Here is a 20,411-nt window from a genome sequence, read left to right as displayed (position 1 = left end):
ATCTGTGCTGTTAACACAGTTTCATGCTTCAAGAGACACTCTTTAAAGCCTCGTGCTTTGGCACAAACAGCTGGCTTTTCTTTCTCCCTCTTTTCAATGGCTTCCATCGTCAGCACTACATCAACGAAGAGGCCATCATCTGGTTTTCCAAAATGTCCAAAGATTTTCTGGAGGGCATCATGCTTGGCCCACCACCGTGTCTCACCTATTGGACTAAGGCGTCTGTGTCTTGTGTTTTTGGTTTGTTTCTCCCACAGATTAACCCTGTGATAGGACTCCTTGATGAACACAGCTATGTCATTAAGTAAATTAAAGAGTGATCCACTTTCAATGACACTTTGTGTTGTGTCAGCAATCACAAGATTAAGTATGTGTGCATAGCACCACACATGCACATGAGTTGGAGACTGGGCAGTCATGAGTGCTGAAAAGCCTTTGTACTGGCCCTGCATATTTGAAGCACCATCTGTTGCATTCCCAATGCACATGGCCTTGTCTAGATTCAGATGCTCTAAAACTCCGGAAAGCAAGTTTACAAAGTACTGCCCCGTGGATGCTTCGCACCTCACTATGGAGACAAGCCTCTCCTGCACAGACTCAGTAACATACCTGATGATTACTGAACACTGATCATAACCTGTGATGTCTTGGGTTGTGTCTAGCTGAACAGAAAACATCCCAGCTTTCTGGACATCACTGGCGATGCTCTCTTGAAGGAGATGGCCAAGTGCATCAATCACTGAGTTGACAGTTGTTTTGGAGAGTAGGGTGATGAGAGATCCTCTACCTCTTGATCCACTGGTCTGATGCAACTTCTTGCTTTTTTTCAATGCAGTCATTCAAATGTTCTCCAAGGCACATATCATACTTGCCTAATAACACAATTAGTTCCAGAAAGTTACCATGATCGATGGTGTTATCACCTAAGGTGTATGCAGCCTCATTCTCCACATGCCTATAGCTGAGTCCCCTCTTCCCAAGTACTTTGATCACATCCACTATACGCTCTAAAACTTGCCGTCTCTTTTTCACTTGTGCTCTGTGAGCTGACAACTGACTGCCAGCAAACAAGCTCCTGATGTTGCCTTTTGAGCACCTTAAGAAAAAAGCTTCAGCACAGGTCTGGTGTGTATTGCTCTTTTCATGCTCCTCTGTGCGCAGATGTATATGTCGCCAGTCACTCATGCCTGTTATAAATGTGCTGGTGTCAGTCAGCCTTGCAAATGCCAGACACACAAAGCAGAACAATAAATGGCGTTCTTTGCAATAAGTAAGCCACTTCCTGTTGGTGCCATCTTTACAGCTGAACACCCTCATCACAACTGCACTGCTACTGTTCTGCTGTGGGTGGTAATCTAAGAAGGCCTGTAATATGGCAGGTTCAGGGCGAGCAAAGTAATCGATGCCCTGGCTCTCTCTCTCTTGCTCTTCCATCTCTCTCTCTTGCTCTTCCATCTCTCTCTCCTGCTCTTTTATTTCTCTCTCTTCCTTTTCCTAAATCCCTCGTTTTGCACAGTCCCTGACGTGCTCTCCGTTGTTGTTTCCCTGCTAATTTTAGCATCACACGGCACAGCTTCTGTATCACGTGGTATAAGGCTCCGCCCTTGTCATTTGTTGAGCAGGAAGAGTGAGCGCTTGTTTTCATGCAGAGTACGTCCCGGATCAAAATGTGAAGTTTTACAAATCACCACTTCTTTAGTGAATATCATTTCAGTCTCAGACAACCTCGTTTCTCTTACAGAGGTTGAATGCACCTTCTGCGGATGGCGGTACCACACAGTGTGCGTGGACTTCCCCTGCACAGAAGGCAACTACAAATGCTGTGAATGCTAAATAAACAGAAACAAATGATCCCTGTTGTCTTTGCTTGATGATTGGTTTGAGTCTTGACAATCCACATTGCTGGCGTTGGATCTTTCAATGCCAGCAATGGCAGGTATCAGTGCTCAAAGCTTTTGTGTTTGTTTCCAACAAGTTGCCCACCTCGGGAAACAAAAATGTGTTCTTTTACTTGTCAGATGAACATATGAGACACTTTGACTCTTCAGTGCAGTGTGGAGCCTAACAAAGATCTGTTTTGTGTCCCAGCTGATCAGCAGGAGGAGGAGAGTCTGACGGAGCAGCAGAGGAACATTTTCAGCTACTTGGACTCAGCTCAGCCACTACAGAGGAAACAATGAGCTCAACACAGAAGGTGACAGACAGAGCAGGACCATATGACCAAAGATATTTATCACCATATACATTTGAACATTTGCCATAACGATGTAGCTGACGATAGAATTGACAGCAGACAAAATACTTTACAGCTGCACAACTTTATTAAAAACCCATCAATGTATTTTCACTGAAACAAGCAGCTGTTGTTTATGTGCATTAAAGTTATATAAAAATGTAACAGTGCAAATGCAAATTCCTCGCTGACAGTTTAACCAAAAGGCGTTTCCAGTTGAAACTGGCCGACACATCCTGAGCATAACCATGTATAATATCCACTAAACTTCAGAAGAGGTTATACAGTCGTGGCCAAAAGGTTTGAGAATTGCATAAATATTGGAACCTGGAGAAGTTGCTGCTTAAGTTTTTATAATAGCATTTTGCCTGCACTCCAGAATGTTATGAGGAGTGATCAGATGAACTGCATCGTCCTTCTTTGCCATGAAAACGAACTTAATCCCCAAAAAGCCTTACCACTGCATTTCATTGCTGTCATCAAAGGACCTGCTGAGACCATTTCAGTGATCGTCTTCTTAACTCAGGTGAGAATGTTGGCGAGCACGAGGCTGGAGATCATCATGGCTGTATCCCGATTCAGGTTCTGCAGCTTTAAAGTCCTCAAGGGCCGCGTACTCAAAGACCGCTAAGGCCGAAGTGCGAGGCTCGTAGGCTCGTGAAATGGGACGTCTAGCCTCCGTCGCGCTGCCCAGGTTGCCTAGCAACCATGATACTAACAGCTGGAAACGTTTCATACAGCTTTGTTTGACAGAAATGAAGGAGAACATATTTAGTTCATTTGTTTCTACATGAGCTCTGTGTGATTTGATGAGTATCTGAGGCTGAGACCACAGGACTGTGAAACATGATTGTTGGGCTTCATTTCTGTGCTGAACAGTCGTTTAAGATTAGCTGTAAATAACAATTAGCTGATGTTGTTCATGAGACTAAAGTCATCTCACTGTGGTAATGTAAATATAATATGGCCAATATTATAGTTATTATATTAATCACTTCACTCACAGACAAGTATCTGTGACAGTGTGTATACAGATGTATCATATATAAGAGACAAATATTGTTCATTTAATATGTTGGTACTAAATGTGGCTCAATGCTTACATATATGTGTAAAAAGCAAATGTAGGAGCTGTGATAACTGTGTCTGATAGAATGAAGAGTAGACTGATATATGAAATATTCCTTTATTGGGTGAGAAAATCAGACCATGTCATAACTGCTTTAAGTCACACAGAATAGATAAATTCAAATTCAAATTTTATTTGTCACGTACACAGTCATACACAGTATGATATGTAGTGAAATGCTTGGACAACTGCTCGTGACCTAAAGAAAACAAAAAAGGAAAAGGCTATGAATAAGATAGGAAATAAATATGAAAAATTAAAAAGGGTAAATTTAACTAGGAAGGAATAAAATATAAATTAAGGTTAAAAATGAAATAACTGTACAACACACTGGGAAAGAATAAGATAAAATATATAAATTGAAAATAAAATAACTGTACAACAAAATACACAATATAGAACTATATAAGAATGTATGAACAAAATACACAAGAAGTATAAATAAATATATACACAATAACAGCAGCAGTGATTTAAGTGATGAAGTGAAAACAAAGTCCAGAAAGTCCAGTGTGTGTGTAAGAACCATATGTGTGGGTCAGTACTGTGTGGTGGTGTGATTGAGAGACCGTATGGCCTGCGGGAAGAAGCTCCTCCTCAGTCTCTCTGTGTTGGTCTTCAGGGAGCGGAATCGCTTTCCTGACCTCAGCAGAGAGAACAGTCTGTTGTTGGGATGGCTGAGGTCCTTCACCATCTTCCTGGCCTTGGTCCAGCACCGCCTGCTGTAGATTGAGTGCAGGTCAGGGAGCTCGGAGCGGATGGTGCGCTCAGCTGACCGCACAACCCTCTGTAGAGCTCGTCTGTCCTGCATGGTGCTGTTCCCGAACCAGGTTAAGATGTTTCCCGTCAGGATGCTCTCTATGGTGCAGGAGTAAAAGTTCCTGAGCACCTTGGAGGGCAGTTGGAAGTCTCTCAAGCGTCTGAGGTGGTAGAGACGCTGACGGGCCTTTTTCACCACGGTGTTGATGTGACAGGACCATGACAGGTCCTGCGTGATGTGAACTCCGAGGTATTTGAAGCTGTCCACTCTCTCCACTGGGCACTCGTTGATGACGGGGGTCTGGTAGTTCCTCTCCTGCTTAGTGCTGAAGTCCACTATCAGCTCCTTTGTCTTACTGACGTTTAGAAGGAGGTTGTTCCTCTGGCACCAGTTCTCCAGATTCCTAATCTCCTTCAGGTAGGCCGTCTCGTTGTTATCAGAGATCAGGCCCACCACGACGGTGTCGTCAGCAAACTTGATGATGGTGGTGGAGCTGGTAGTGGCCACGCAGTCATATGTGTACAAAGAGTACAGCAGGGGGCTCAGAACACACCCCTGGGGGGCTCCAGTGCTGAGAGTGGTGGAGGCTGAGACATGTCCGCCCATCCTTACTGCCTGTGGTCTGCCAGTTAGGAAGTTGGAGATCCACTGACACATAGATGAGCTGAGTCCCAGATGCTCCAGCTTGGTGGTGAGTGTGGAGGGAATTATGGTGTTAAATGCAGAGCTGTAGTCTATGAAGAGCATTTTAACATAATTCCCCCTTCTAGTGTCCCAGTGAGTGAGTGATGTGTGGAGGAGATGAGAGATGGCATCGTCTGTGGAACGATTTGGACGGTAAGCGAACTGTAGTGGGTCCAGTGTGTCTGGTAGTGAAGAAATGATGAAGTCTCTGACCAGGCGTTCAAAGCACTTCATCACTACTGAGGTGAGGGCTACAGGGCGATAGTCATTGAGAGAAGCAGGGTGGGGTTTCTTCGGGACAGGAACAATGATGGACTCCTTGAAGCATGTGGGGATCACCGACTGAGATAAAGAGATATTATAGTTATTATATTAATCACTTCACTCACAGACAAGTATCTGTGACAGTGTGTATACAGATGTATCATATATAAGAGACAAATATTGTTCATTTAATATGTTGGTACTAAATGTGGCTCAATGCTTACATATATGTGTAAAAAGCAAATGTAGGAGCTGTGATAACTGTGTCTGATAGAATGAAGAGCAGACTGATATATGAAATATTCCTTTATTGGGTGAGAAAATCAGACCATGTCATAACTGCTGTAAGTCACACAGAATAGATATCAGAGCCTTAAACAGGCTGACTTCTGCTAAATGGGTCAAACTGGGCAGAAAGTCTACAAACACATAACATCCTTATAGAATATGATGTAACACTTGTTAAGGTTCAAAATTGAGGAAGGAGAGTACAAACCACCCATGGTCCAGAAGATCTTGGTCAAACAATGATTTTTAATGAATACACACGTGTGGGAAGACAACTCTGTACGCAGACAGCAATTAGTCTTCAACTTAATCAAAGCATGAACAGATATTTTATAGCATCAGGGTTTGATTTACTGACGCCCCTTCATGCGTCACAGATACATTTTATACATAGATCAGATCAACACCACAATGACTTTTAACCCAGAAGATCATCTTCTATTTTCATGGATGGTACTTTCCGTTCTTGTCTTAAAGTGAATTGTTCCTCTTTCTTGCCGAGACATGACTAATCTCTCCTCTAAATAAATCTAACTCATGTGTGTGTGTGTGTGTGTTGACCTCACATGCTCTTTGTGTCACCTCTTCACCTACTAACTGTCTGTGTCTCGTCCTCAAATGCTCTTTCTCAATTCACCTGTTGCACTTCTGACCTTTCACCAGACCAGAGGCTCACTGAGACTATATGTATGTCTTCTACTAAATAAATGTTTTAACCAAGAACCTCTACTTAAAACCTTAATATGAAATGACCTGATATATAAGTGTTTTGTAAGCATGTATTGCAATTCCTTCTATGTTCTAGTTTTCCCTCAGCATGTATCACCTGAACAGTCACGTCAGTGAAGCTTAAGACCTTTAAAGAACCTGAACATCAACTCAAATAAGCACAGATATGCATTGTGTACACAATAGTTATAACTGCATCTGAAATACAAAATTAACATCATCATAAACATCTTAAGGCCATCTTAAAGCTATCTATTACATTGTCAAAGCAATGATCATACTGCAGATTATATTATTAATGCAATGGTAATAATGATGATTATTTAACAATAGCAGTAAAATAATTTCCCTGCTCCACACACTATAGATCAACTTAGCTCAGAATATATAAAGCATATAAACAGTTACAGCAATATGATGCAACACACACAGCAGCTACTGATCCAAAATACTCAAAGCTTCATAGAACTGAAACCAACATTTATTTTTAGCTCCATCCTGCTGCTGATACAGACTTTAGGTTTCTGAACATTAAACTTGTTGCTGCCTTTCATAGTGTGTAACTTGAAGGCCCTGAGTACTTTCTCCCACACTGGAAACACTGGGATGATCACATTATTTGAACATTACCTAATAAGACTGATTCAGCACAGACAGTTATGTTAAACTTTCCTAGCAGTCCTTCACAAACAGGGAACAGTCTGTCTATTCTCTCCATCTGTCAGCTGCTGCTGGCTCTTCCTCCTCCTCTTCCTCACACACTGCTGAGTTTGTCCTGGTGGATCATCAGGGCTGCAAAGCCTCACAGATGATGTGCAGCAGTGGCTCCCTCAGTCTGTCCTCACTCTGGACACTTGCAGTCGTCACACATGGAAATCAAATGTGTGATAAGCTGCAGGATTCAAACACAAGTGTAACTTATAAACACATGTTCATACTTTTATTCCACAATCAGAGAGAAAGAAACAGAGAGAGAGTGCAGGACAGACAGACAGGTGACAGTCTCAGGTGTACACACTGCTACACAACAGCACCAGAGAAGCAGGATTTAGTGTTTGTGTTATTACGAGTGTAAACAAGAAGAGTTCCAGATGGTGCAGTGGACACATGTGTGACTGCTGTGATTAAAGCATCTTTCTTTCAGCTTAACGAGTGAACCGTCAGCTCGTTCAAACACACGTTAAAGTGCGTTTGGCTCGACACCACCGAACAGAGGCAGCAATATAACACAGCTCACATTAACAGTGCAGTGAATCCTGCTTGTGCCGTGATGTTCAGGACTGCAAACCAAGCAGCATCACTGACTTTCAGCTTGTTGTGTTTGTGGATATATGACTGACTTTAATTATCCACAAAATCATCACATTCTCTGTCAGATTAAGGTCGACTATTGAACGGCGTATATTTTAAAGGCTTTAAAACCAAGTTAACGCTGAAAGTACAAACATCACTAATGTCACATAACTCTGCCGACAAGGCATAGCTATGGCTATGAAATGCTCTTTGTGTATCACTTCTTCATTATGAAAGATGTCATTAATGCACTAGTAATGTCTCATCTGGAGTATTGTTCAATCATTTGGTCAGCAGCTAATAAGACAGATCTTAACAGACTTCAGTTAGTCCAGAATAAGGCGTCCAGATTAGTGTGAAGATGTTCATACTATACTAATATTGATAAAATGCATAATAACCTTTCTTGGCTTCCTGTACAGGCTAAAATATTCTATGGCTTACTTGTAGTTCTAAAGAAAGCAATTCTGTTAAACACACCACATTTATTCTGCTCAGCTGCAGTATCCAGATGAAATACATCATCATATTACACAGTTTTCAACAAGCTGCAATTTAGTAAATGCTCGAGTTAAAAGTAACGTTTTGTAAAACTGTTACATTTAGAGCAACTTTTAAGTGGAATAAGTTGCCTTAAAAAATTAGAGAATTATTCAAAACTTCAATGAACACTTAAAAGCCGATTTACAGAGCTTTTAGTTGTTGTAAATATTGTAAGACATGATTTGTTTTTGAAATTTGTGTAATGTGCCTCAATGTTATTGATATTATTATTATTATTATTATTATTGATTGCTTATATTTGAACAATTGTGAAACCTCACTGTGGATGTAAGAGTGAAATTATGTGGATATCTTGAATCCACTTTATTGTGTAATATTTTATGTGAGTATTTGATGGAAGACGAGCAACATCTGTTGTGGAAGCTAACGGGGTTCCTTTAGAATAAACAAACATAGGATTTATTATCACTGAATAATTCTGTATAAATCTATACAAATTATAGAAATATGTAATAGGAAACAACAAAATAATCTAAATTATAAAATAGTGTGTGTGTGTGTGTGTGTGTGTGTGTGTGTGTGTGTGTGTGTGTGTGTGTGTGTGTGTGTGTACAATCAGGAGGGATGGGCATGATTTTAGTGTTTGAACAGTCATGAATTATCTTTAACAGCAGGTTGGATGTAATGTGTTAGAACTACCAGCAGGTGGGGATAAGAGACCTTTAAGGTGTTTGGTGCCACGCTCCACCTTCAGGTTTAAAACTAGTGTTAATGGAGTTTGAAGGTTGAGTTTGTTCCACGACTGCATTTCACTCACTGCCTCTGTTTGTATCTCTGTCACTGCAGGACCAACATGGAGCCAGAAGTCAGCGCTCTCAGGAGGCCGACAAACCTCACAGAAGAAAGGGAGAGAAAAAACACACCTGTGACGAGTGTGGGAAGGGTTTTACTGTGAGGGCTAATCTAAAACGGCATCAGGTCATCCACACTGGAGAGAGACCGTTCAGCTGTGACTTGTGTGGAAAGTCTTTTTCCTTGAAGGGTTACCTAAAAAAACACCAACTCATCCACAGTGGAGTTAAAGCGTACAGCTGTGATCAGTGTGGCAGAGCTTTTACTCACAGTAGCCACTTACAGAGTCATCTAGTTACCCACTCTGGAATTAAGCCATACAGCTGTGACGAGTGTGGAAAGTCTTTTTCCTTGAAGGGTTACCTAAAACAACACCAACTCGTCCACAGTGGAGTTAAAGCGTACAGCTGTGATCAGTGTGGAAGAGCTTTTACTCACAGTAGCAGCTTACAGAGTCATCTAGTTACCCACTCTGGAATTAAGGCATACAGCTGTGACGAGTGTGGGAAGGGTTTTACTGAGAGGGCTAAACTAAAACAGCATCAGGTCATCCACACTGGAGAGAGACCGTTCAGCTGTGACTTGTGTGGAAAGTCTTTTTCCTGGAAGGGTTACCTAAAAACACACCAACTCATCCACAGTGGAGTTAAAGCGTACAGCTGTGATCAGTGTGGCAGAGCTTTTGCTCGCAGTAGCAGCTTACAGAGGCATCTAGTTACCCACTCTGGAATTAAGGCATACAGCTGTGACATCTGTGGAAAAACTTTCAGCCGGAGAGGGTACCGAAATACACACCTACGCATTCACACCAGACATGATGTGTACTGCTGTGAACAGTGTGGCAAACAGTTTACAACAGACGCACACTTACAACGACACATGTTTACCCACACTGAGGAGAGACCTTATCAATGTGACCTGTGTGAGAAGACTTTTAAAGCTCCACATGACCTGAGACAACACCAACAGATCCACACCAGAAAGAGACTCTACAAGTGCAGCTACTGTGAGGTATGTATTTATATTGTTATCTTGTCATTTTAGCCTGACTGTTTGGAACAACTCTGCTCATTAAACTGTGTTAGCATGTTAGCAATTCTACTGCATGGAAAAGCAGCTCTGAGTGATTATTCAGATTTTCCTTTCAGTTATGATTTTAGTATTACTGTAGTATTATGGTGGTAGTATTGTAGTTATTGCAGCCCAGTAAACTGAGTGTGTTAACTGAAACAGTCAAATGTAGTTGGACGTCTGCAGAGATGCTCTTTATTTCAGGCGACGTTCAGGATACAAATGTTGAAGGACTGACTTACACTGTCTTTGTGTCTTTGTTTAGAAGCAGAGCGACACAGATGGATCCAGTTCTCAACCCTGTCATCACTGTGGTGGTGGGAAAGACTTTCATTGTGACCTCTGTGGAAAAACTTTCAGTCAGCAAAAGACCCTAAAAGTACATCAACGTAGACACACTGGAGACAAACTGAAATACTGCAAAGAATGTGGGAGAAGCTTCACCACACCAAGTGATTTAAAACGACATGAACTGATTCACAGTGGGGTTAAAAAGCACCTCTGTGATCAGTGTGGGTCATCCTTCACCACTGTAAGGGACCTTAAATCACACAAACGAGTCCACACAGGAGAGAAACCACACAAGTGCAGACACTGTGAGAGAAGCTTCTCACATTCAGGTAGTCGTAACATTCATGAACGTGGACACATGGAAGGAAACTACAGCTGTGACCAGTGTGACAAGAGCTTCAGGAATCTCAGTTCATACTCTGCACACAAACGATCCCACGTTACTAATAAACTGTTTCACTGTTACCAATGTGCCCAAACATTCACCTCATTGTCTGCTCTGTGCAAACATCAGCGCGATCACTCAGGGCTGAAATCACTCCCATCACTGGATCACAGTGAATCTGAAGACACAGAAAGATCCTCTGGTTTCTGTGTCAGACTCAAAAAGCTTGAGATCAGGCTCCACAGAGTTCAGATAGAATCTCCTGTAAAAATCTGATGAGGCAGCTGTGAATCAAACTCTTCCCCTAGTTCCATTTTAAGCTTTCAAAACTGTCCTACTGTAGAGTTCATGTCAAGTGGTTAGATTTCTTTTCATCAGTTGGTTGAAAACTGTTTCCTATTATAAAGTTTTTGTTTTAATGTATTTTGATGCACATAAATGTTTTCTTGTTCAGGTTCTTTATGTTATTGAATCTTGCAAATGTTAAATAAAAAATTCAAATGTTAAATATCTTCACTGATGGTTTAAATAAACTGTCCTTTCAGCTTTAGCTCCTAATTTATTCATTATTTATGGATGTAGCACAGCAGCCGTCTCTTGATTAACACATGGAGGGCTCGGGATCTGATGGTGTCGTCTCCCTAATTTGCCCACTCAGTAAATCTCACTCATGGCCAAGAAATTGAAATAAACCTTGTTTCCCTGCTGGATAGTGATCCACTGTAACTCTGCTCCTCCTTCCTGTTTAGGATTTCTGTGGCTGAAGTAAAATTCCCTCCATCCATCGCTTATCCCAGCTAACCCAAAGTGAAATAAAGTTTTGCTGGTCTTAAAAAAGCATTACTGATGATGATGATGATTTATATAAAATGCATATAGCAACAGTAGCACTTTAGTTTGGACTTTATGATTTCTGTAACTGGAAAATATTATTTTGTTTAAAGACAGAAGTGACCGCATAGTTGCAACATCAAAGGGAAATATTAATTAATTAGCATCAAGTATATTTGTTGCTTAAGCATTTGCACTATAACTTAAGTAGGATTATAACTTTTAAGGAAGGAAAGATTTCAGATATTTAGTTCACTGTTTCAGTTATTTTATATGAAATTAAAACATTTACGTTGGTCAAACATGATGCTCTAAATCAAATAAAAGTTTGAAAATAAATGATGTATTTTTAAATGCTGCAACAAATGTTCACAAAATGTAACTATAATTAAAACCAGTTAAACAAAATCAAATGTTTGAATCATGCTTAACCAAATGCCAGGCTGGAGAGCTGAACCTAAAGTATACGTAGAAAGATTTCAACATCTGAGCAGTTTTTAATGTTTTTATCACATATAAATGTCACAGCAGTGGGTCCTGGCCCAATGCTTTGTGTTTTTGGTTTTCTTTGACTCTTGTTTTTCTTGGTTTTTGTTCTTCTTATTTATCAGTGTGGTGGGGCGTGGTCTGCGGTGCCATGCGGACGCACCTGCACGGCATCCGCAATCACGCCCGCCGTGTTAAAACACGGGGACTCAGGGGTTGGTGGTTGTGTGGTGTGACGTCTGAGGTGGCAGCGAGGCTGGACTAGCCAGCCCGCCGACCCCCGGCCTAGCGGGGCTGTCCCGCTCCTCTGCCTCCAACTCCGGCTGCCCTGGAGCAGGGACCTCCGTCTCCTCGCACAGCTGCTCCGCCACCGCCTCCGCCACTCCCGTTTGGAGTGGCTCCCCGCACTGCGCCTCCGCCCCCAGCAGGCACAGCCCCTCGTCCACCTCTTGGTGGAGCGACTCCTCTGCCTCCGGCAGGTATAGACCCTCGCCCGCCTCGTCCTCGGCCTCCGATTGGAGCGGCTCCTCCACCGCTCCCGGCAGGAGCAGCCCTTCACCCGGCTGCTCCTCCTTAGTTTCTGTTCCCGTGTCCCACGTTTCATCGTTTCATGTCGAGTCAGCCCTGTCTCTCTGTTTCCTGTGTCTCCCCAGTCAGCCCCGCCTCCCTCGGGCACTCATGTGTGATACAGAGTAATAAACCTGACTACATTTGTTACACTCTCTTTATTACCTGTTACTTTAAAATTCATACACTAATTATGTCTGCCCATCTCTCTAATGTGAAGGTCAAAGGTCAACATCCCAGTGACATAAGAATAATCCCAAAGGGGCAAAGGCAGCGGTTAATTTAGCACATTTAGCATTAAGGGTACAGCAAGGATATACTTTTACTTATTGCGGCAGGGGTGTGGTCTCTGGCCTGCTGCAGTGGAGGCTGGTGGCGGGACGTTGGACGGCACAGGTGAGGGTGATGGAGCTCATGACTCTCCCCTTTATAGTGACGGAGGAGACTGGCGTGGGGGAAGCGTGTAGTGGAGGAAGCCGAGGAGAGAGCTGGTTTCTGGCTACAAAGACGGCGTCAAACCAGAAAAGATTGCTCGTGGTCAAATAATGTGTCAATCAGCTGTGAATCAAACTGTGTGTGGCTCAGTTCATGTCACAGTGTTGTTTAGTATATCTTCACTTGTCTCACTCTCCTTCTGTTCTGTCCATCAGGACGATCCTCAGCGCTTACACAGATCCTCCATCGATGTTTTGGATCCAATCAGTGATCAGTTCTACGAGGAGGCCTGGATGTTCACCAGCGCTCGCTACACCTCCATCTACCAGAAGGTGAGTGTACTCCTTTGTACTCAGATTAACATTTTACTTCTTAAAATACATTTTCATATATGAGCTTTCTATTATTTCATGGGCCATTTAATCAATATTAAAATTACAAGCATATCAACAAAGGTGAAGCTGGTTTTTTCCACTTGCTGTCACACAGTCATGGAGGAATACAATAAATACATAATCAGTCATAGATCCTGAACAATGACATTAAAAGAAAGTCTGTGGCTCTAAAAACTAAACAGTATAAAGACATGCTCCAAGCTGCTGTTTCTCTCCTACTCCTCTAGGTTTTCCACTGTCGGCCATCCAGCGATGCTGGAGGGCTACCTGGCCAATGCTGGCCTACACAAAGAGGTCCTGGCTCGGAGGAGCTGAAGAAGATCCTTGCCTTCCTCGTCAGTTTCCTCTTCAGTTCCTATCCCAACAAAACCTTCTTGCACCTATTAGCTCCAAAGAGGCTATGGTGCCCGTGGAGGTCTGGACGTGAGGCCTGTGCTCATCACGTGGATAGAAAACACTCTGACACCATTCTGGAGGTCTGATGGGACTCTGACCAAAACACAGATGAAATAAAACTTGTGGCTGGAGCTTTTAAAATGACTTTTTCACCTCATAGATTAATGCTCATGATTGCATGTTAGCAAGACAGCATCTCCCCAAGGTGAAACTCTCAGGAGACATTTACTCTTAAACTGTAATCTGGTTGAGACTACTTGAGGAGATCTTAGTAGCGAGTATGTGGATTTAGTCTCTTCACCAACAGCAGACAGACCCATGCCAAGAAAGCAGACATGTTCTCAAAGAAAGCCGAGAGCAGAGATTGGAAAAAGCTAAAAAGAAAAAGCTGCAGCTTCAGACGACTATCTGCCTGTAAGGCTGAAAAAGTCCAGTTACGCTCTATTTTGGAAAAGCTCCCAGTTTTGGTAACCTGGACTTTTATTTCCCCTCTTCTGCTACAGATGTTGACTGTGACCTCAGAGGCCAACTGGACCACACAGCTGCAGCAGGAGTGAGGGAGAGGAGTCTTCATCCAGCTTCAAAGAAAACATCCAGGTAAAGTGACGTGGATCAGCGGATAAAGCCGTCTCCACTTTCAAAGGAGATCCTCTGAGAGAGAGACTCTCTGAGCCATTTTAGCCTCAAATTATAGGACTTTATAGTACAGCAACACTTTTAAAGGACAAAAATAACATAAACTGTGACTGTAATACAAACAAAGTATTGCATGTGTTTTTAAAAGTGTTCCTCCGATGGGCAGGATATCACTATTAGACTGTCCCACCAGCCAACTTCAACAAGAGACCACAGCAGCATTCAGTGATCAGCACAGATGTTCCTCTAACACTCAGCATCTGATCCCTGTTGGTCTGTGTGCTTCTGCTTTTGCTCAGTTAGAAACCCTGCAGCAACCCGACCCAAAACTGTGTCTTCTTGTTGGCCTCAACGTTGAAGTGTCAAACGTCCAACATCTGGAAAGGAAACCACGCCAGTGTACTGTGATGTTTCACCAACATGTGGCAGACGCTGGTCCTGCCTTTCATGCTGACATCAGCAGAGAGCCCCGCCTACCTCAAAGCCTCCCCTGTCATGTATTGATCAGGATGATTATGAAGATGAGCGAGTGCAAATAAGACTGTAAAAGTCCACGAGCAGAATGTTTGGATGCTTTCTAATGATTCATGAATATCATGAGAGTGTTTGTGTGTTTTGTCTTTTCTTTGCTGACGTTTGTTACTAACAAAGACAATTTACGCTCTGTGTGTGTTTTCATCCTTACCAGCCGCACTCTAACTGCAATGAAGGAAACAAACTGTAGAAATGGTCGACTCAGTGACTTCATAAAATATTGAAGTGGTTCAGGTAGAGCCAGTTTTTAAATGACCATGAACACTGAGCGTATTGTATCTGTACAGCATGTTTCTCTATTAGACAGATTTGTAACAGAGGCCTTGCTCTCAGTAAGTTTGAAATCCTTTTCTGATTTATTTTGTAATCTCTGATCTTTGTGTATCCTGCTCAGTTTGCGTGCTGCCTGTAGGAGTTTCTGTCTTTGTATTTGAAGAGAATTCATTGAATATACTCAGCTGCTTCCCTTTGGTGCCTCACACATCACTGAAGTTTTTCAGTGTCCAGTTATTTGTTTTTAATAGCTGTTTGAATTCTCTGTATGTTTGACCCTGTAGACTGTTTAATGGACTGCTCGTCTTCCTGTTTGTAACCACTGCCTGTTTAGGACTAAAGATTTGGATTTTTGACTTTAACACAGCCTCTGCGTGTCGTCCCTTTGTGTCCTCGTCCTCTGTGAATGTGTCACAGATGTTTCCATGATAATAACACAGCTTTCCCACAGTGGCTTGCAGCAGCATTTATTCACAGCACATTTGAGAAAGGTTCAGATTAACTCGATGAGTTTATATTCAGAATGATTCTGACAGTGGGCCACTGTGAATTGTGATCTTTCATCAGCTCAATGTTTAAGTTCAGTATTTCAAAGCAGGAGCTATGAACAGTCATCATGTTGGCATTAGAATTATTATTATTAATCATTATTAATAATGTCGTTACTCATGTATAACTTTGATTAGTATACATGAATTTTATCAATAGTGAAAAATAATGAATAATTCATGTATAACTTTCATTGTGTTTTGTATATTAATTATATTTAAATAGAGATGTTGACCCTGTCTCTACAGTAGCATCAGTGTAACATACATTATTGGTCCAAGCTGTCATAAATGGGGAGCCTGATCCTTTATTATGAAAACATGACGAGTATTTTTCTTGTCAGTTGGGAAGAAGTTGGTCTTTTTTTCCTTCTTTTTGCTCAGTTTGTCTTTTCTTTGATAATTGAAACTCTGATCAAACCTACTCATGTTCACAGCATGTAAAAGCAGCTGACAGTCCGTGGCATTGTTGTTTGTAGAGGTGCAGTGTAGTGGGAGCATAAATCAAAAGAAAACAGTAACATTTATGTAATAAAACATCTGAATGAAAATGAACAGGCCCTTTATGAACTTCAAAGGGATCTGAAAACAACACTTTTTAAAAGAGTATCTTGGGGTGTAGGTGGTCAAAATAGAAAACTGAGCTGAGACTTTAAGTTCAATCCATCCATTGGTTTTTACTTAGGAGGAAGAAATGTCAGGCTGGTGCAGGCTGGTTAGGTGCATGTGGTTATCTTTACCTAAATGAGTTCACTTTGTGGCTGCCAGGTTGGGCAGAAGTACCTGTCCCCTGTTAGGCTTAGTTAGGCTGTTCTCTTCTAATCAGACAAATAAGGCGATGACTTTCTGTGAACAGTATTTCTTATAACTCAGCAGTATAATGCATCATAAAACAATATCATTCATTCACAATAAATCAGCAGTCTAATGCAAATCAGTTTAATAAATGCAATAGTTATTACCTTTAGGTTATTACCTTTAAACCTTTAGGAGAGCCGTCTCTGTGCTGTGGTTCACCCTAAATCCAGACTGGAATATCTCCAGGATCTGTCTATCATTCAGAAAATCAGTAATCTGAGTAAAAACAAGTTTTTCTAAGACTTTACTTAAAAATGGTGAGTTGGATACAGGTCTGTAGTTATTAAAATCATTACAATCCAAATTGCTCTTCTTCAGAAGGGGCCTCACCACCGCCGTTTTAAAGGCAGCAGGGAAGACACCCAACTGAAGAGAGCAATTCATCATGCATAAAAGCTCAGCCTCAAAAAATCCATAAAGTGTTTTAAAGAGTGAAGAAGGGATTGGATCTAAAAGACATGTGGTGGGTCTCACTGTGGAGAAAACCTTCTGAAGGTTCTCAGCATTAACCAGGACAAAGCTGTCCAGTGTCTCCTCAGGTACAATCGAGCCCTCAGATGTGTTTACAATCATATCACGATTAGATAAAATATCAGATCTGATGGCGCTGATCTTTCCCCTGAAGTGGTCTGCAAACTGCTCACAGAGCGAGTCTGTGGGGGTTCTTTGGGAAAATCAGGGTTTAATAAATGATCTATGGTGGAAAAGAGGACCTTGGGATTATTTTTGTTAATACTGATTATTTTGGCGAAGTATGAATTTCTTGACTTCCTTAATGTATTATTGTACATTTTAAGTTGCTCGCAAAATATTTGATGGTTGATAGTATTTTTATTTTTCCTCCACCTCCTTTCTGCTGCCCTGCAATTTCTTTTGAGTTTTTTGACTTCTTCGTTTCTCCAGGGTGATGCATGTTTTACGTTAATCTTTTTGGTGGTGAGTGGAGCAACGGAGTCAAGGCTTTTCTTCAGTTTGCTGTTAAAATAACTAAAAATCAAATCGCAGGGTGCAGGTAAAATCACAGGGGGGCATTTGACTAAAACCCTGGTAAGATTTGCAGCCACTTCAGAGGTTAGATAGCGCCTCCTCACAGGTCGCACCGAGGTCTCCCGCTGAATAAAACCGGTGATGTTAAAAAACACACAGTAGTGGTCAGAGACAGCCAAGTCAACAACAGAGGACACGCTGGTGGACAGCCCATGGGTGATGACCAGGTCCAGAGTGTGTCCTCTGTTGTGAGTCGGCTGCGTGACATGCTGGGTAAAATCCAAACAGTGAAGAATGTTTAAGAATTCTTTTGCTGCAGGGTCAGAAGGATTATCTATGTGCAGGTTAAAGTCACCGGTTAAAATTATCATATTATATTTTGAGTGTATGTTTGTTAAAAATTCAGAGAATTCCTTGATAAAAGCAGCGCTGTCTTTAGGTGGTCTATAAATTGTGACAGATAAAACTGGAGGGCTGCTGAAAACAATAGCATGGAATTCAAAAGTGGTAAAATGATCAAATAAAATTTGTTTGGTGGTGAGTGTGTTGTTGGCTAAAGATGCAGTCCCACCACCTCTCTCACCACTTCTAATAGAAAAAGAGAAATTAAAATTTGGTGGGGAGGCCTCAGTGAGAACAACTGGTGCATCCGAGCCCAGCCATGTTTCAGTTAAAAATAAACAGTCAAGTTTATTATCTATAATTAAATCATTAATAATAAAAGACTTGTTCGACAGAGAGCGTACATTTAAAAGTGCCATACTGATTGAGACTGGTGGATTTTTGACAATAGAGTTGAATGGATGTTGATATTTTTGAAGAGGCCGGAGGTTATTAATGTTTTTGGAGTTACTGGATTTATGATAATTCTGTTGCTCTCTGTTTGTGATTATGACAGGTATTGTGTTGACTGTGGGAGAGAGAGGTCCGAGTCCAGAGTTTTGTGTATTACTGTTAAAAGTGGAACAAATATAGGAGCTGGGACCAAGGGGACATCAGTCAGTAGCAGACGGATCAGCAGGTAATGTCAGTTTGGGGTAGTGACAGGGCGATGTGCGGCAGTGCTGTACGCCAAATGCCAAATTGGCGGACAGCAAACGGCGTCCCCAGGCGTTGAGGTGGAGCCCGTCTGCCCCAAAAAGATGCCTCCTCTCCCAGAAGGCATCAAAGTTGTTAATAAAACCCAAGCCGTGGGAGACACAGGCGGAGGAAAGCCAGATGTTAAGGCTGAGCAGCCGGCTGAAACGGCCTATCCCTCTGCCACAGGTGGGGGTGGGCCCAGAGATAAAAGCACTCACCTGCAACTGACCAAGGAGGCTGAAGAGTTGGAGGAAGTCCAACTTCAGCAGCTCAGATTGCTGTTTGGGGATGTCATTGGTGCCGATGTGGATGATGAGCCGGTTAACCTGTGGGTGGGATGCCAGAATGTTGGGAATTCTGTCCACTATGTCAACAACAGTGGCTCCCGGGAACGACAGCGTGAGCGCCCCCCTCATCCGCACGTTCCTGACGATGGAATCCCCGAGGACCAGCGTGGAGAGAGGAGGTGCCACCAAGGGCTGTTGGCCATCTGAGACGCCCGCGCCGCGACACCGGAGGTGTTCAGATGGAGATGCGCCAGCCGGACTGCGTGAGTGACTCCCAGGTTTAGCTCTGACTCTACGCTCTGCTGAATCCTTTGAACCTGCTGATCAGTAAAGCTCTACGTGCTGCAGCAGATTGACCTCATCTGTGTTCACAGGTGTGGACCTCAGCGCTGAGGTGCAGGAGACTTTCATTCAGTTCTCCCTGCAAACAGCATCCAGCCTGGAAATACTGTCATCTTTCCCACAAATGGTGCTCTTATCTCAGAGAAGAAGTCTGATGTAAATAACTGCAATCAACAGTGATGTTCTGCACAGATCACTTTTCTATTTTGCTCTCTAGATGAGTCCCAGCTGCCTGACCTTGTGTCCAGGTGATCGTCTCACTGAGGAGCTTTTGTTCTGAAAATCTCACGTCCATCACCTGTTTCCTTTTTACTATCTCTGCTCTTTCTTTATTCACAATGCTCATAATATCACACAATTATATTCATCACCTGCATGTTTTTATCCAGCTGCTGTTAGAACCAAACAAATAAAAAGGATGAAAAGCCTGAAATCCTTTGATTTATTACATTTGAAACAAATATGAGAGCATCCCTAACAGCACAGCTGAGACCTTTGTTTTAATCAAGCCTTTGTATCGACACACTTGTAAAGATTCACATAAAAAACATAATAGAATAAATCAATATAAAATACACATAATCACAAAAATGCAGCCATGTTGTGAGTTTGCATCTAAAACATGCATGTTTCCCTTTGTACAGGCAGATTTACAGCAGACAAAGCAACACGCTGATCGACTTTGACCGCTGCAAAAACAAAATACCCACCAAGTCTGAAGTCGATCAGAGGAACTGTTGACAGACTGACAGACATACAGATGCTTGATTCATTAGTGCGATTAAATGTTCTTCTTTAGCAGCATCACTTCATGTGTTTGTGTTCCAGGAATAAAGGTGTTAGGGGTTCCGAAAGAGACTCAGGCGCAGGCCAGGGTTTCCCTTTAAGCGAAGAACAGTGCGTTTATTCACAGTGAACACAATCACCAAGTGGCTATGTACAATGTGCAGGGGAAACGGGTCCGGGTCGCCAGGGTCCGTGGGAAACAGGGTTAGGGGAAAAGGTGCTCCACACTTTTTGTACAAAAGCTCCTCCTCAGTCACTCCTCTCAGAATCCGGTTCCAAAAACGATCTAAACACAAAAGGTCGGGTTAGCGGGATAATAACAAAGGGCTTTCAAGATACAGGTTGGCAGATACACAAGTTTGACTGACGCTGATAGTTCAACGATCCAGCGAAGACTAGTGCAGACTCGCCATCTAAGTAGTGCAGTAATCAGCTGGGATCAGCGGCCGGTGTGGTGATGAGCAGGTGTGTGGGCCAGCAGCGGGAG

At 42.4% G+C, this 20,411-nt stretch overlaps 1 protein-coding gene and 2 long non-coding RNA genes across 6 annotated transcripts in view; 1 reads left to right on the top strand and 2 right to left on the bottom strand.

Moving 5' to 3' along the window:
- The window catches only part of LOC146672537 (uncharacterized), a 134,939-nt gene that overhangs the window by 21,226 nt on the left and 93,302 nt on the right, over window positions 1–20,411 (bottom strand). The window lies entirely within an intron of this gene.
- The window catches only part of LOC146672538 (uncharacterized), a 131,309-nt gene that overhangs the window by 19,303 nt on the left and 91,595 nt on the right, over window positions 1–20,411 (bottom strand). The gene's annotated exons all lie outside the window — the stretch shown is intronic.
- On the top strand, window positions 9,473–15,398 carry LOC146672543 (zinc finger protein 711-like). 4 transcript variants are annotated; one of them, XM_085401335.1, is made up of 5 exons: window positions 9,501–9,747; window positions 10,073–13,134; window positions 13,425–14,007; window positions 14,097–14,190; window positions 14,533–15,398. In XM_085401335.1, exons 2-3 carry the CDS (start codon window positions 12,913–12,915, stop codon window positions 13,677–13,679), a joined length of 477 nt encoding a protein of 158 aa, XP_085257461.1. In that variant the 5' UTR covers window positions 9,501–9,747; window positions 10,073–12,912; the 3' UTR covers window positions 13,680–14,007; window positions 14,097–14,190; window positions 14,533–15,398. The 4 variants fall into 4 exon arrangements, with proteins under 4 accessions (XP_085257462.1, XP_085257461.1, XP_085257460.1 ...); XM_085401334.1 differs by having other exon boundaries at window positions 13,425–14,190; XM_085401333.1 differs by having other exon boundaries at window positions 13,425–14,190; window positions 14,529–15,398.

This window comes from Rhamphochromis longiceps, linkage group LG3, assembly GCF_057381845.1.
Source record: "Rhamphochromis longiceps isolate RC_006_pf linkage group LG3, R_longiceps_female_GT1.1, whole genome shotgun sequence".
In the NCBI taxonomy this organism is placed as follows: domain Eukaryota; kingdom Metazoa; phylum Chordata; class Actinopteri; order Cichliformes; family Cichlidae; genus Rhamphochromis; species Rhamphochromis longiceps.
Note: the sequence above shows the minus strand (reverse complement) of the source record. Positions and strands in the feature narration are given on the sequence as shown.

What these genes read in the sequence shown, in the direction of transcription:
- LOC146672543 (XM_085401335.1), top strand. Translation starts at nt 12,913, where the DNA reads ATGTGTCAATCAGCTGTGAATCAAACTGTGTGTGGCTCAGTTCATGTC. An exon ending in ACACCTCCATCTACCAGAAG is followed by an intron (nt 13,135 to 13,424) that starts GTGAGTGTACTC and finishes CTACTCCTCTAG; the next exon opens with GTTTTCCACTGTCGGCCATC.